The sequence below is a fragment of the Sitophilus oryzae genome, unplaced genomic scaffold (genome assembly GCF_002938485.1).
Source record: "Sitophilus oryzae breed Bouriz unplaced genomic scaffold, Soryzae_2.0 scaffold_41_pilon_pilon, whole genome shotgun sequence".
NCBI classification, from domain to species: domain Eukaryota; kingdom Metazoa; phylum Arthropoda; class Insecta; order Coleoptera; family Curculionidae; genus Sitophilus; species Sitophilus oryzae.
In genome coordinates this window covers 727542-743389 of record NW_022146996.1, presented here as the reverse complement: position 1 = coordinate 743389, position 15848 = coordinate 727542, and the positions used below count along the sequence as shown (strand labels likewise).

Genomic DNA, 15848 nt, shown 5'->3' with positions numbered 1-15848 from the left:
ATTTCAAGACATATATTTATACGAACTTCTCATGTCAAAAAATCTCAAGACACCAATTTTCATCCAAATATTGACGCTACTTCAGAAATTATTTGGAAACATCGAAATAAAAATGAAATTTCTACACCCTATATCTCCGAAACTAAGCATTTTCGGACATATATTTATTCGAACTTTTTTAATTATTTTTATCTGCAGAATATGCTGCCGAAGTTTCCGGAATACAGTTCAGACCACCCTGTATACACTATATACCTACCTGGTGGTGCATCGTCGTTGGAAACATAGGAAACCCCATGCAAATTTTGAACTGTTCAAATATTGGCTCCCCTATTGATTTTTGCGAAGTCGTAAATAGATTTTTCCGTTATCGTGTGATCCGATCATAGACTTAAAATAAAATATAGACTGAGCATCTCATTCATAAATAGCTGGAACATGCGGTCAGACACTGTCTTGTTATTGTTGTGTTATTGTTTTAGGTTATAACGAGTGCGACACGAGCGATAGATAGGTTGTCTCTGTCGTAACGGTCGTTCCCTGACGACTCTGCCGAGAAACACAACACTGTCTTTCGTTTCTCAAGTACACCTGAATTCTCCGTATCATAGCCGGGTAATTTTTTATTTTAATGAAGCTATAATTAAATTAAAAATATATCGTATTTAAACTTTTTATATTTTATTAAGATTTAGGACAGGTTTTTTAAATAAAAGTTTAGAAAAAACAATTTAGAGTCCAAAAAGGATAAAAATAATAAAATACACGTTATAGAAGAAATTTTATAATCGAAATTACGTAATTTTTGAAATTAATACTAAATTATTAATTTTAGTCAAACATTTACAACCCTAATATTAATCAAAACAGGATCTATTACACAGATATAATAGAATCGGCGACAGGGAGAGAAAAAAATATAATTGTTGTAATTTTTTTTCTGGTTAAGTGATGTCTTTAGTCTTAGTCTTTCTTAAGCAAGTAAGGTGATAGGAAGTGGATAAAATGAAAACTACATTTATTTAACTCGGTACTGTCTTTATTATACCGGGTGCGTCCCAAAAATGGCTCATCCCCCATAATTTTTTTATATTTTCAAATAAAAAAACAAGATTTAGTATGTTAGTATATGACATAAATTAGCATTGATTGACGCATTCAATTGTTTTTGGTCACTTCCTGTTTCACCGGAAATGACTATAACTTTTAATTTTTAAACGGCACCCTCAGTATATTTCTACTTTATTCGATAGAAAATGACACTCTGAATAGAATGACATATCATATGTGAACTTTTAACATTTTCGCATATGATTTAACTGTAATTGTAACACGCGGTTCATAACGACAATTTGACTCGAAATACCAAGTGTGTGGTATCAATATATTCATAAAAAAATGCTTTTTCCAAATATGCTAATGAGTCACCCTTGTTCCATTTGAAAAAATTGACATATGTATGATTAAAAATACGATTTGTACATCTTTTAACCGGCCTATACAAGACACGAAACCTATTAGACGATCAAAACTATTTTTCCAAGGCTCCTTGATTAAAACTTAGTGTTTTTAACAACACCATGGCACCCTGGATTGAAATTTAAAATACGATTTGTTTTTAAGCGACAATGTCAAAAGTAGGCATATGATATGTCATTCTATTCAGAGTGTCATATTTTATCGAATAAAGCAGCAATATACCAAGGGTGCCTTTAGAAATCAAAAGATGTAATCATTTCGGTGAAAAAGGAAGAGACCAAAAACAATTGAATACGTCAATAAATCCTAATTTATGTCATATACCTACTAACATACAAACCTGTTTTTTTTTATCTGAAAAAATAAAAAAGTTATAGGGGTGAGCCACTTTTGAGACGACCCGGTATATTAAAAAATATTGTTTCATAATGTAATATCATTTTAAAATTTTTGTATGTTATTTAAGATTCTGAAGATAATTTTAGAATAAACCGGAATATATTTTTAATAAAAACATTATTAATTATTAACAGGGTTATAATTATGATTTTGTTACAATGTAAGTAAGTAAATAATGTAATGTATGAGAAAAAATCCAGATTTTACATTTTACTAAAATATTATCTAAATAAGCGCCTTTCTACAACAACGCCACTGACTCCCAATGGGTAAATTGAGAGTTGCCTACCGGTCGAAAGTCGTTTCAAGACTTAAATGGATTATTTAAGTCAAATTTCTTGCAAATTTGGCACTGGTGAACCATGTTTTATAGTTCTTGAACAGAAAATGTCAATAAAATAAACATTTAAGGACTACAAGCTAAGAAAATGCGTTAATACAGCCGAGGAGATAGCGGCAACAAAGCTTTACCGCACACGTGCGACGCGTACTACAAGGTAATACATGAATGAATAGGCTCCCTCGTCTCTAATCGGTGTTGTCATATTGTAAATAACTTATCCTTTTTAAACAGTATCCGACTTATAATTTAGTAGTATAAGGACTATTTAATACATCTATGGAATATTAAAACCTACTTTATTAAACTATAGTATTAATATCTCAATATATGTGTATAACAAGAAAAAAAATATTGAGAATATTAAAGACGTGACAACATAGGCTGGATGAGGAAGGCTCGGTCGACTGTACCCAGAAGTAAACATGTGTACAAAAAATAATGTTTGTCCGCGTTGAGATGTAAATAGTGTAGTCTATATTTTATTTTAAGTCTATGGATCCGATTAAGGAGGTTGCACTCTACAGGGTGGGTCAAATTCGACGCTTCTAAATGGAAACACCCTTTTCTATTGGAGATAGACGAAAACTAATATCGGTGTCTGGAGCTCAATTTTCATCAAAAACATGATGGTGAAAACCGCACATCAATATCTGTTACCGTTTCGGAGTTACGGGGTGTTTTTCAAAAATGTGCATTTTTAACAAATCGCTGTAACTTTTTTGCTATGGAAAATTTTGTATTTCTATGAAAACATTTCCAAAGCACCTTTTGACGTAGAATTTAATGGTTTAAGTATAATTTTTTTAAAATTAATAATTTAAGAGTTATCAACAGAAAAATTGATTTTTTATTTGGGACATCCTCTATATTTTTAATTAACTAAAAAGAATTTAAAATTTCCTTTCGAAAAATATAGCACACTTGATTTTTTTTATAATCCCCTTCGAAATACAGAATTTTTAAAAGTTCGCCACTTTTAACTAGTAGGCTTTGGACCCCTTATTGATGATATGCCCTTAATGGAACTCGAAAACATATTTTCCCAGCAAGACGACGCACCGCCTCTGAACGCTGAAGTTATCAGCAAATTTTTGAAGCCAATTTCAAGTATAATTGAATAGCTAACCCAGATCCCAGCCGTTGGCCGTCGAGGCCGCCTGACTTAGTGCCCATGGATCTAATCCTATGGCCTATATTTGCGGAAGAATAAAGGTTCTTTATTCTTCCGTATAATCTAGACAAGAATTAGAAATACCTAGCAGTTATGAGAGGGTATCTTTCACCCCCACTGAGTTAATGAATTCCTCGAGAAATGTTCAAAAACTGACCCGTCTGTCTATAACAGAAGACGGTCGATATGTCGAACACCTGTAGCAAAATCTCTTGTCTTGGTTTGCTATTTATTTTTATTGTTATGAGATATAGTCTAAATGTGGTGATGTTGGTTAAATATATTTTAAATTGTTATAAAATTCTGTATCTCTCGTAGCAAATATTATTTTCGTTTTAATTGATGCTCACAGCTAGAATTTTTACCTAGCCGGTGCCGTTCAAAGCCTACCACTATTTATTTATTTAAAGGGGGCGAATTTTTATATACTCTATATCTCGAAGAGGAATCGAGCAAACTATCAAGTATGTTATATTTTTGGAAAGGTAATTTTAAATTCTTTTCAACAATTTAAAAATATACAGGGTGTCCCATATAAAAATCAAATTTTCTGTTGATAATTCTTAAATTATTAATTTTAAAAAAATTATACTTAAACCATTAAATTCTACGTGAAAAGGTGCTTTGGAAATGTTTTCATAAAAATACAAAATTTTCCATAGCAAAAAAGTTACAGTGATTTGTTAAAAATGCATATTTTTGAAAAACACCCCGTAACTCCGAAACGGTAACAGATATTGATATGCGGTTTTCACCATCATGTTTTTGACAAAAATTGAACTCCAGATACCGATATTAGTTTTTGTCTATCTCCTATAGAAAAGAGTGTTTCCATTTAAAAGCGTCGAATTTGACCCACCCTGTACTTGTAAGAACTTGTAATTAGTTAATAACTACATTATTTAAGGTGGGGTTAGCGCTGGCGCAATCGCACAATATATCGCTAGTCCAACTGACTTAGTAAAGGTTCAACTGCAAATGGAGGGTAGAAGAAGATTGATGGGTCTACCACCAAGAGTCCATGGAATTTTTGACGCATTTAAGAAAGTTTGGGCTTCTGGCGGCGTTAGAGGATTGTGGAAGGGTAAGTTTTATATATTTGTTCTTTTGAGAAACTAGCATAAATTTTCCAATCAAATCTGCAAAACAAAAGCAAAATCTATATCTTCATTGTAATTTGTTATGGTTGTAAGTAGGTCTGTTCCAAAAACCGGTGTACTGGTTGCCAAATATTGACTACCGGTATTATAGCCACAACCGATTTTTTGTCCAAAACCGGTGTTGATCTCGACACTGGTGTATATTTTGATGCCGGTTTTGAATACCGGTTTTAAACCGATTGTGACACCGTCTTACACAAAACATCGGTGTCAAGGATATACTTACTACGAGTATAATGCTATCCATGTATTCATGCACGGTAGACGGAGAGAGGGCCTTAGGGTGGGGAACCTTGACAGTTCTGTTTGACGATTCATTTGGCATATTTGAATTTGATTTTAAATTTTGTGGATTTGTCAGTCTTTATTGAACTTATTTTATGTTATTTATTATTTATTCTAACACTGATAGTTGTTTAAATATAGTAAATCTAGAAGGAAATTGTAGTAGAACTTAAATTAACAGTGACACTATTGCGATTTATCGAAAAAGACTGTAAAATAGTTGGTTGTGTAGCGTGCGGTAGATCTCAGTCAGAAATCGAGGAAAATAAAGGAATAACTTATCGCTACTAAGTGTCTATATAGGGTGGTCCGAACTGTATTCCGGAAACTTCGGCAGCTTATTCTGTAGATAAAAATAAGTAAAAAAGTTCGTATAAATATATGTCTTGAAATGCTTAATTTCGGAGATACAGGGTGTAAAATTTTAATTTTTATTTCCATTTTTTCCAAATAATTTCTGAAGTAACATCAATATTTGGACGAAAATTGGCGTCTTGAGATTTTTTGACATGAGAAATTTAATTTTGATGTCAATATGACTCCTACTTGTAGAGGGCGCCACCTACATATTTTTTAACTGGTTTGAAGAGTAATAAATTTTCGTCCGTACCTGTATAAAACTACTGAGTAAAAAAATATACATTTACGACGTTTTTTACATAAAAAAGATCTCTTGATAAAAATCGCTACAAGTAACAGTTCTCGAGATATTTGGAATTGAAATTATCAATACCTGTCATCATTGACATAAATTAAACATGTTGACTAAATAGTTATTAGACTAAAATCATAAATTTGAAATATTTTTGTGTCAAAAATTCAACAGAAACTGTTTGATCATCATTTTTTCACAGAAAATTTATGATTAATTTAAAAAAATTAAAATTTCCCTAATTTATTATTTCAGTTAAATAACTATCTACTCAAGGCGTGTTTATTTTTTGTCAATAATGACATGTATCGACTATTTCCATTCTAAATATCTTGAGAACGGTTGCTCAAAACGATTTTTACCAAGAGATATTTTTTACGCAGAAAATCACGGAAATGTATATTTTTTCACACAGCAGTTTTATACAGGAACGGACGAAAAGTTATTACTCTTCAAAACAGTTAAAACACATGTAGGTGGCGCCCCCTTCTAGCAGGATTCATATTGACATCAAAATCAAATTTCTCATGTCAAAAAACTTCCAGACACCAATTTTCAACCATATATTGACGTTACTTCAGAAATTATTTGGAAAAAATCGAAATAAAAATGAAACTTCTACACCCTGTATCTCCGAAACTTAGCATTTAAGGGCATACATTTATACGAACTTTTTTGCTTATTTTTATCTAAAGAATATGCCGCCGAAGTTTCCGGAATACAGTTCGGACCACCCTGTATAATATATACGTGTAGTAAACCAATCATTTATGAAATTCACTTAAAATTAACTAATTATATATTTTTTCTTCCATTTTTGCTTTTATTTACTACTTGCAGAGCTACATGTCAAAGATTAGATGTCAAAGAATTTAGATACGTCAATTTGACTTTGCCGTATCTCGTATGTTTGTGTTATTAAATAATTATTATTACTTATCTATTTTTATAAGAATTATGTATTTTTATAACAATTTTAATAACTTCCAACATTTATTGACAATGTACACCACACAATGTACCCCATGTCTACCCTGCATCAAATTTTTACACGTTTTGAATAAAATTAGAACGGTACTGATAAATCGGAATTTAAATCGGCCATTCTAGGACCTTGTCGCGTTCGATCTAAGATTTTTGATATGCTCCTCCCTTAATATTTTTATTCAGTTTTTATTCAGTATTTCAGGAAAATATGTTCACTTATAGTTTTCACCACTATACATAAAACCGAATTAATATTCGTCGTTCGTTAAATTTTTATAAAAACCACCTAATGATTTTTTGTGTTATATTTTACTTCTAATATTGACTTGGTGCATTCGCCGGCTTGGCGGAAGAATACCGTAAACAGCCGACTAAACAAATACACGGATTTAAATAGCGAATATACTAAAAAATTGTGAAGTGAAAGTGAATTTACGAAAAAGTGAAATTGGTGAAAATTCTAAAAAAGATTAAAAATATAAATCTTTTGATATCTGCGGAAGGTCTAACGTGTATTATAATTTATTACTCAAGCTAATAAAACTTTTTAGATTAGTAATAACGCGCCGGCTGCTTTAACTACGGTAGCGATCATAGTTTTATGCACCGGTTTTGCTAGTTGGGACATAAATAGGGCTATCTGAACGGTAACGACATTTTTTAAAGGTACATAATTATAATTTTTGAAAACGCCCATAAATAATTAAGCACTAGTAGATTAAAACGAAGTAACATTGATTAAATTATTGATAATTATAATTTTAGTAGATGTTTATAAAAATTTAAGCACTAGTTGAATGATACAATTAATATTGATTAAATTATACAGGGTGGTAGATCTCGATAAAAGAAACATATTTTCTCTTTACCATTTTCAGTCCAAAATAACCGAGTTATTTAAGTTTCAAAATTTAAAAAAAATATTTTTTTTTTTGAAAAAACTTTGAGAGCCACCGGATTTTTTCTGTGTTTGCATTCCTTTTATTGCCGTAACCATAGAGTAAAGCCGTAACTATGGTAATATCTAAGATTAAGGAATTATACCGTGGAAAAATATGCGGTGAACAGGCAGTTCTAAAAAGTTTTTCGAAAAATATACAGGGAATTTTAAAAGAAAATGCACAATTTATAACATCTTTTTTTAGCCAAAAAAACTTCATAGACGTGTTCCTGGGATCGAAATATAGCACCCCTAAAAATATTTGCACTTATTCAAGACTCACCCTGTATTTTATTCTTATATAATATATGCTTATTTTTTTTGATTATGTAATGGCCACTTTGTTCACTTACTTATTTCGTCGAACTGCCTAAATATAGATATATTTAATTTTGATAAAATCGGTGTGATAAAACTGAGAGTGTTATTGCTCTCAATAACCACGCAATTACGCCCTCCTTATCTTGTTGACATTTTCTCGGCAATTTTATTATCATTTGAAATTGTCAAAACACAACGAGTCGCCCGTCGCCCAGTTTATTCTTTTTCACTTAATTTTTACTACCCGAAACAGCGTTACACCATACAAACTTTGTACAAGACAATTTTGTTGTTTTAATAACTGCACTCGGAAAAACAAAGTACCTAAATGTTATGTTAGCCATGATTTCCATATTATTTCAATGCGATAAACGTGAACGGTAACCGCGATGGCGTGAAATAAACTATGTCGGACAGTTGTGATTTCTGTGGGACCGAGCGCTGCTGTCGGAATTTTACAAATTGATAGAAACCCACCAAACCTATAGGATTTTCAACGCATTGTTGCAGGGCCCGGTATAGGTCGTTGACAGTTTTGATTTGTTTGGACTATTTCAATATAGCTGTTTTGACACTTTTTTTGAATTTAGGTTCTGTACCGAACGTTCAGAGGGCTGCTCTGGTAAATCTGGGTGATTTAACGACATATGATCTGATGAAGCGGTCTATTCTAAGACATACGTCACTACCGGATAATCATTTGGTACATGTACTGGCAAGCTGTGGAGCTGGATTTGTAGCAGCCTCCATGGGAACACCTGCTGATGTTATCAAAACTAGGGTTATGAATCAGCCACTAGATGATCGAGGAAGGTAAGGCGATATACCGTGTGTATGCCTGAACATAGGATTTCCCATGTTAATTCATAATTTAAAAATTATGAATAAGTTTCCCCCATTTTATTTTGCAGGAAAAATTATTTGAAACTTTGTTTTAAGAGCTTCCTAAAATGAAGCAAATTGTTCATTTTCAATAATTCATATGTACTCGTTTTTGATTTATGAGAGATACAAAAATACTAAATTGGGCGAAAATTTAAAATAACCTGAGGCGCTATTCTGTACAATCGTCGGTATCGGTAAGTTACCGACAGCTATCGGTACGTATTTGTATATAGTAAACATGTGTTGATTGTTGTTGTCATAGTTATCGATCGGTCCTATGACAGATATTGCAAATTTGTACCGACGAGGATCGGTATCTCTACCGTGCCCTTGTTAACCCCACGGTAGAAATACTGATAGTCGTCGGTACAAATTTGCTATATGTCCTATTAATGACAGCTCAAAACTATGACAACAACAATTTACACGACGCTCATTGGCCGTACGTACCAATAGCTGTCGGTATCGGTAAGTTACCGACAGCTATCGGTACGTATTTGTATATAGTAAAAATGTGTTAATTGTTGTTGTCATAGTTATCGATCGGCTCTATGGCAGAAATCGCACATTTGTATCGACGAAAATCGGTATCTCTACCATGCCCTTGTTAACCCCACGGTAGAGATACCGATAGTCGTCGGTACAAATTTGCGATATCTGTCATAGGGCCGATCGGTAACTATGACAACAATTAACACATATTTACTATATGCAAATACGTACCGATAGCTATATAGATAGCCCCTGGGGCGCTATTCTGTACAATCGTCGGTATCGGTAAATTACCGACAGCTATCGGTACGTACGGCCAATGAGCTTCGTGTTGATTGTTGTCATAGTTTTAGCTGTCATTAATAGGACATATAGCACATTTGTACTGACGACTCTCGGTATCTCTACCGTGAGGTTACAAGGGCACGGTAGAGATACCGATCCTCGTCGGTACAAATTTGCGATATCTGCTATAGGGCCGATCGGTAACTATGACAACAACAATTAACACATTTTTACTATATAAAAATACGTATCGAGAGCTGTCGTAACTTACCGATACCGACGATTGTCGATGCCGTGTACAGAATAGCTCCCCTGGGGCGCTATTCTCTAAAATCTTTGTCATAGTAAAATTGTCATAGTTTTAGCTGTCATTAATAGGACATATAGCACATTGGTACTGACGACTCTCGGTATCTCTACCGTGAGGTTACAAGGGCACGGTAGAGATACCGATCCTCGTCGGTACAAATTTGCGATATCTGCCATAGGGCCGATCGGTAACTATGACAACAACAATTAACACATTTTTACTATATAAAAATACGTATCGAGAGCTGTCGTAACTTACCGATACCGACGATTGTCGATGCCGTGTACAGAATAGCGCCCCTGGGGCGCTATTCTCTAAAATCGTTGGTATCGGTAAGTTACGACAGCTCTCGATACGTATTTGTATATAGTAAAAATGTGTTAATTGTTGTTGTCATAGTTACCGATCGGTCCTATGGCAGATATCGCAAATTTGTACCGACGAAAATCGGTATCTCTACCGTGCCCTTGTCAACCTCACGGTAGAGATACCGAGAGTCGTCGGTACAAATTTGCTATATGTCCTATTAAGACAGCTCAAAACTATGACAACAACAATTTACACGACGCTCATTGGCCGTACGTACCGATAGCTGTCGGTAACTTGCCGACTATCCGACGATTCTACAGAATAGCGCCCTGGTCCTGATCAAACAAATACAGGGTGATTACGATACGATGTCCTCTATGGAACGATGTTCTCTATCTCGGAAACTATTGGAACTAGAGAGACGGTTAAATGGAGAAAAGAATTGCAGTTTTGTGAGGACGAACAGATGCACCTTTCGTATTTTTGAAAAAGTTTATGGCTTCTAGATGTTTCGAAAAAACAAATCTCGTCTCCTTTAAAAATGCTCCCCTAATTCCATTATAATCTATTTTATGCCGCAACGGAACATGCGGCATTTAGCGAACTCCGAGCGCTCGTCAACTACCGAGCACTCGTGATCGGACTTCGCCTTTCCATCCACACATGCGGGCTCTGATAGCAATAACAGAGACGAGCGTTCGTTCTCGTCGCCGAACTCCGACTTCCCCATCCACATACATAGAAATCGGAAAATGCCGCATGTATGGTTGCGGCATTAGACAAAAAGTTTTCAGGTAAAATTGTAGATAATCACATTTTTAACGAAATTGTATTCTCCGTTTATTTCAAAGCCTATCATTTTTTGACATATGGCACAAACATATGTTTTTAAATGGAAATCATAGTTGGCCACGACTTTTCAGAGATATACGTTTACGTATTTGTATATAGTAAAAATGTGTTAATTGTTGTTGTCATAGTTACCGATCGGTCCTATGGCAGATATCGCAAATTTGTACCGACGAAAATCGGTATCTCTACCGTGCCCTTGTCAACCTCACGGTAGAGATACCGAGAGTCGTCGGTACAAATTTGCGATATCTGTCATAGAGCCGATCGGTAACTATGATAACAACAATCAATACGACGCTCATTGGCCGTACGTACTTATAATTAAATTATTGTAAATTTTTCAAATGAAGAAAATCATGTAGGATTCTTGGACCATTCATTTTCGAGGATACATTGACCAGTGAACGTTAATTACGCTTTTTAGAGAACGGTTTTCAAAACATGTTAGAAAAGTTAAAAATTATGCTCCCCCTCATAATGGAAGAAATGTTAAAAATTATTTATACCAGAATTATGTAAACTCAGGGAGACCTCCTCTGTCACCTAACCTATCCGTTTTAGATTTTTTATGCGAACAAGAGAACTTATGAATCAAGAAAGGCAATCAGTGGCGGATTTTTTGAACATTTGCTAAAATAACTTAAAGTGTATGTATCACAATTTTTAACTCTGTGGTATGTATAGTTCATATCAAATAAACTTTTAGTCACGTGATTAAGCTTGACCGGCACAGCGTTGCCCACTTATATATATTTTCTTTTAATCAATATATTTTAGGAAACAAAAATAAATTAATTATAATTTACCTCAAAATGGACAAAATTATCAGGACTTTTCTTAATTAAAAAATAATTTCGGGTCGGTTGAAACCAATCTTGGCACGTGGATAGAGGTACCCGAATGGAATCTTCAGACGGACAGACGGCCATTTTAATAAGTACAAATTTTGTGAAAGCCAATCAAATTGTTTTTTAATTTCTAATTTATTAATTTTCAACATTTCAAACGACACTTTTTCAAACATGTTATTCAAATCCTTCAATTTAATAGCTGTTTTTTATCTTTCAAAACTCGAAAAGGAATTCTTAGAAGCTATTAAAAATTAACAGTTTGCTTCATTTTAAAGAGTTCTTTAAAAAGTTTCATTTTTTACACATGTTCGATTCTTGAATTGCTATTTTATTTTCAGAGGACTTTTATATACATCTTCACTGGATTGTTTAAGAAAAACTATACAATCCGAAGGTTTTGGGGCACTTTATAAAGGGTTTATTCCCATTTGGATGAGGATGGCGCCATGGTCGTTAAGTTTTTGGTTAACTTACGAAGAAGTCGTCTCATTAATGGGCGCTAAAGCATGGTAGTAGTAAATTTAGCATCTGTTGTAGTATATTTATTGTTATTTAGTAACTTTTATAGGTGTATATAAGATAGAGAAGAACTTTATACAATGAAACGTATTCTTTTAATTAAAATAAAATTTTAAATGAACCGTGAAGGCAAATAAAGACTTTAGACTATTTTATAATATTTATTTTAAATTAATTTAATTAATTTGGATGTGTGTTAATCTTTGTTCTGTACGGCTGGTAAGAAATAGAATTATTTGTTTTTTATTTAGAGTTAGAAATTATTTGGGTTTGAAAATTGGAAATAATAAATGGGCTATTTTTTAAAATATTTTATATCTATTATTGTAACAATTTATGTATTCAACAGAGAAACAAACCATCTTATGTAATTACAGACACAGGCACAGGATCAAAATATGCCAAAAAAATCGCAACAAATCGATTTTTTTATAATTGGGTTAATGAAAAAAATTATCTCTAAAAAAATAATCTTTATCCAAATGCGAAATGTGGGTTTAGGTGACAAAATATCGATCATATGATTTTAAATCGATTTCCCAAGTTTCCTAAATATACAGGTGATTTAAAAAGTATCAGCTTATTTAAAAAGGGTTTATTTTTGGTTTCAAAAAGACACTAATAAGAATAATTTCTAATGCTGTATTTTTCTTTTACTGTTTCGCAAGAAATTGCAAATAAAAATATTGCGACTATGTTGCAATGGCTTCTAAAAAACAAAAATTTTCAATTAACACATTAAAAGTTCCCTGTTGGATTTATTCCCTAGACCATTGTTCAGGATAGATATAAAAAAAGTCCTATAAACATGGGTGCGGAAATGCATAGTGTTAAAGTTACAGGATGTTAAAACTTTTAAAATATAGGCTTTTTGTAATTATCTTAATTATCATAATTTTTGGGGGGAATTTGCTGTATTTAGCGCTGTACATCAGTGTTATACATTTTAGTAAAATTTAGTGATAAATTACATTAAAGAAATAATTTATTATTTTTATTTTAATTTTATTAATTGTGATTAACTGTACTGATTAAAAGTTGTTTCTTGATACTTATCAAGATACGACTTTTATCGACATTAAACAGCTTACACACTTTTGCTAATAAGATGAAAAAAAGGCAATGGCGCATACGTTTTTTTGATAACCCATATGCACGTCCCTGGTGAATCGGTCGACACTTTTTAGCTTTAAAATATGTAGTACTGATAGTAACTTTTACCCTCCAAATCTCATTCGAATATGTTGTAGAAAAAGTACTTTGAAGAAAATTATAATAAACCGAAAAAAAAATGAAGAGTATTCTCCTAGCTACGAAACAAAACAGATTCGGACCCAGGTTAGTATGAAAAATAAATTTAATTTTTGCTTGAGGAATCTCCCCACGAGAGATGATGGCACGTTCTTTAAAGATCCTGTATACGTTTACAGCGGGTAGTAACTATGGTATTTGCAAAACAATTTCCGATGCAGGTCACAATCAACTTTAAGTGACAAACGATGGCGACAGCGCTGGCAGATTGTGATAGATTTATGAGATGAATCTTAATTTCAAAGTGACAAATAATATATTTATTATATCATTTTTTAAAAACTTTTACGTTTTATTTTTAATTTAATCTATACTAATATATAAAATCCTTAAGTGACTGACATACTGATTAATCACGATCCTGCTCAAACTACTCAACGTAAGAAGCTCAATTTTGGCATACAGGTTGATTCTAGGGTGTAGAGGTTCGATAAGAAGGGATTTTTCGAAATTCCAGTTCCAAGAGGGTGAAACCACCCCTCAAATATTACAATATTTTTATTTAAAAAACGGTCAAGTTTCCGAAAAACGCTTAAACACGTATATTTTATTTTGTTTTTTTACATATTTTAAGATTTTTTAAAAATGTATACAGGGTGTTTCGAAAAATCTGGTCATTGATTAATCACGATCCTGCTTAAAGCGCTTGACGTAAAAAGCTGATTTTTGGAAAACAGATTGACTTTAGGGTGAAGAAGTTCGATAAGAAGGGATTTTTCGAAACTCGAATTCTAAGGGGATGAACCTATCCCTCAAATATTAAAATATTTTTTTATTTAAAAACCGGTGAGTTTTTCGAAAAAACTCTTAAACACGTATATTTTATTTTGTTGTTTTACATATTTTAAGATTTTTTATAAATTTATACAGGGTGTTTCATAAAATATGACCATGGAGTAATCACGATTCTGCTTAAACTGCTTGACATTTAAATCTGATTTTTGGTAAACGGATTGACTGTGGGGTGTAGAGGTTCGATAAGGAGGGGTTTCTCGAATCTCAAATTCCAAGAGGGTAAAAACGCCCCTCAAATATTACAATATTCGTTATTTCAAAATCGGTTAGTCTTTCGGGAAAACGCTTAGACAAGCATAATGTATTTGGTTTTTTTACATATTTTGAATTTTTTTAAAAAATCATACAGGGTGTTCCAAAAAAGTTGGGTAATTTCTTATCCACGATTCTGTTTAAACTGCTTGACGTAAAAAGCTTATTTTTGGTAAACGGGTTTTTCGAAAGTCAAATTCCAACGAGATGAAACTACCCCTCAAATATTACCAAGTTATATAATAATATCGCCATATTGTTTTTTCTCATGCTGACATAAATGTGAGAAAATTTTATCCAGTTTTTATGTTAATGGAAATTCTTGCTTTGCTTTATCATCACCATTACAAATGATTAATTCGACGCGAACGAAGTCGCTGGTACACGCTAGTAACTAATATTTTAGTAATTAATTGATTTATTTGTTTTATAGTTTATTTTACTTAATACATATTGGCAAAAACTAGTCCATGAATATTATTATTCTAAGCGTTATTATATGAGTTGTTTATTTATTTATTGGTGTACTTACCAAATCTTACAACGCCATAAGTGGTAATAACAAGTAAGAGGGTGTTATTAATGCACAAACTAATAATCACAGAATTTAATTAAAACTAACGTAGAAATAACTTTGAAAGTGATGTAATGTTGCTATGCTTATCAATCAAACTTAATTCTCTGACTGCAGTCAAGGTCAAGGGTAATAAAGGACAGAAGTGTCTAGCCCCAGCAGGCAACTATTAAGCTTGACCAATCAGGTTGGTTAGCGTGGTTATTTGGAGTGTGTTAATTCATTGGTTTTTGTCAAAAACTCTAACGTGATTGGTCGGGCTTAATAGGCCTGCTAGGGCTAGACACAAGTATAAAGGACCTTTATTGTCACGTTCTCGATCAAAATAGTTTATCAGGGAAGCTACAAGCTTTTTGCTTCGACTGTTTAAATGCTTCGGCATATTTTCAACACACAATCTCAAAAAATGCAATACAAAAACTCAAAAATTTAGTTCTTCAAAAAACTGTTTGTGCTTAAAAGTATAATTTAAAAAAAAATACTATGAAAATGGGCAAAAAACGAGAATTACTCCCAGAGATTCAACAACAACACGATATTATACAAAATAATGACTGATATTAGGGTAATTGTTAAATAACAAACGACAACCTTGCTGAAAACGGCGCAATGTAATATAGCGATAATAAAATTCGGTTTGAACTAATTTTTGTAGCTTTAATCTAAATTAAATATC

At 32.7% G+C, this 15848-nt stretch overlaps 1 protein-coding gene across 8 annotated transcripts in view; it reads left to right on the top strand.

Moving 5' to 3' along the window:
* LOC115885737 (mitochondrial uncoupling protein 4) overlaps positions 1-12548 on the top strand; it is a 36729-nt gene extending 24181 nt beyond the window's left edge. For all 8 annotated transcript variants that reach the window (XM_030904738.1, XM_030904737.1, XM_030904742.1 and 5 more), the window contains 3 exons: positions 4300-4476; positions 8328-8550; positions 12060-12548. In XM_030904738.1, the coding sequence (XP_030760598.1) occupies positions 4300-4476; positions 8328-8550; positions 12060-12234 (575 nt within the window). In that variant the 3' untranslated portion in view covers positions 12235-12548. The remainder of the gene's footprint in view (positions 1-4299; positions 4477-8327; positions 8551-12059) is intronic.
* The last annotated feature ends 3300 nt before the right edge of the window (positions 12549-15848 follow it).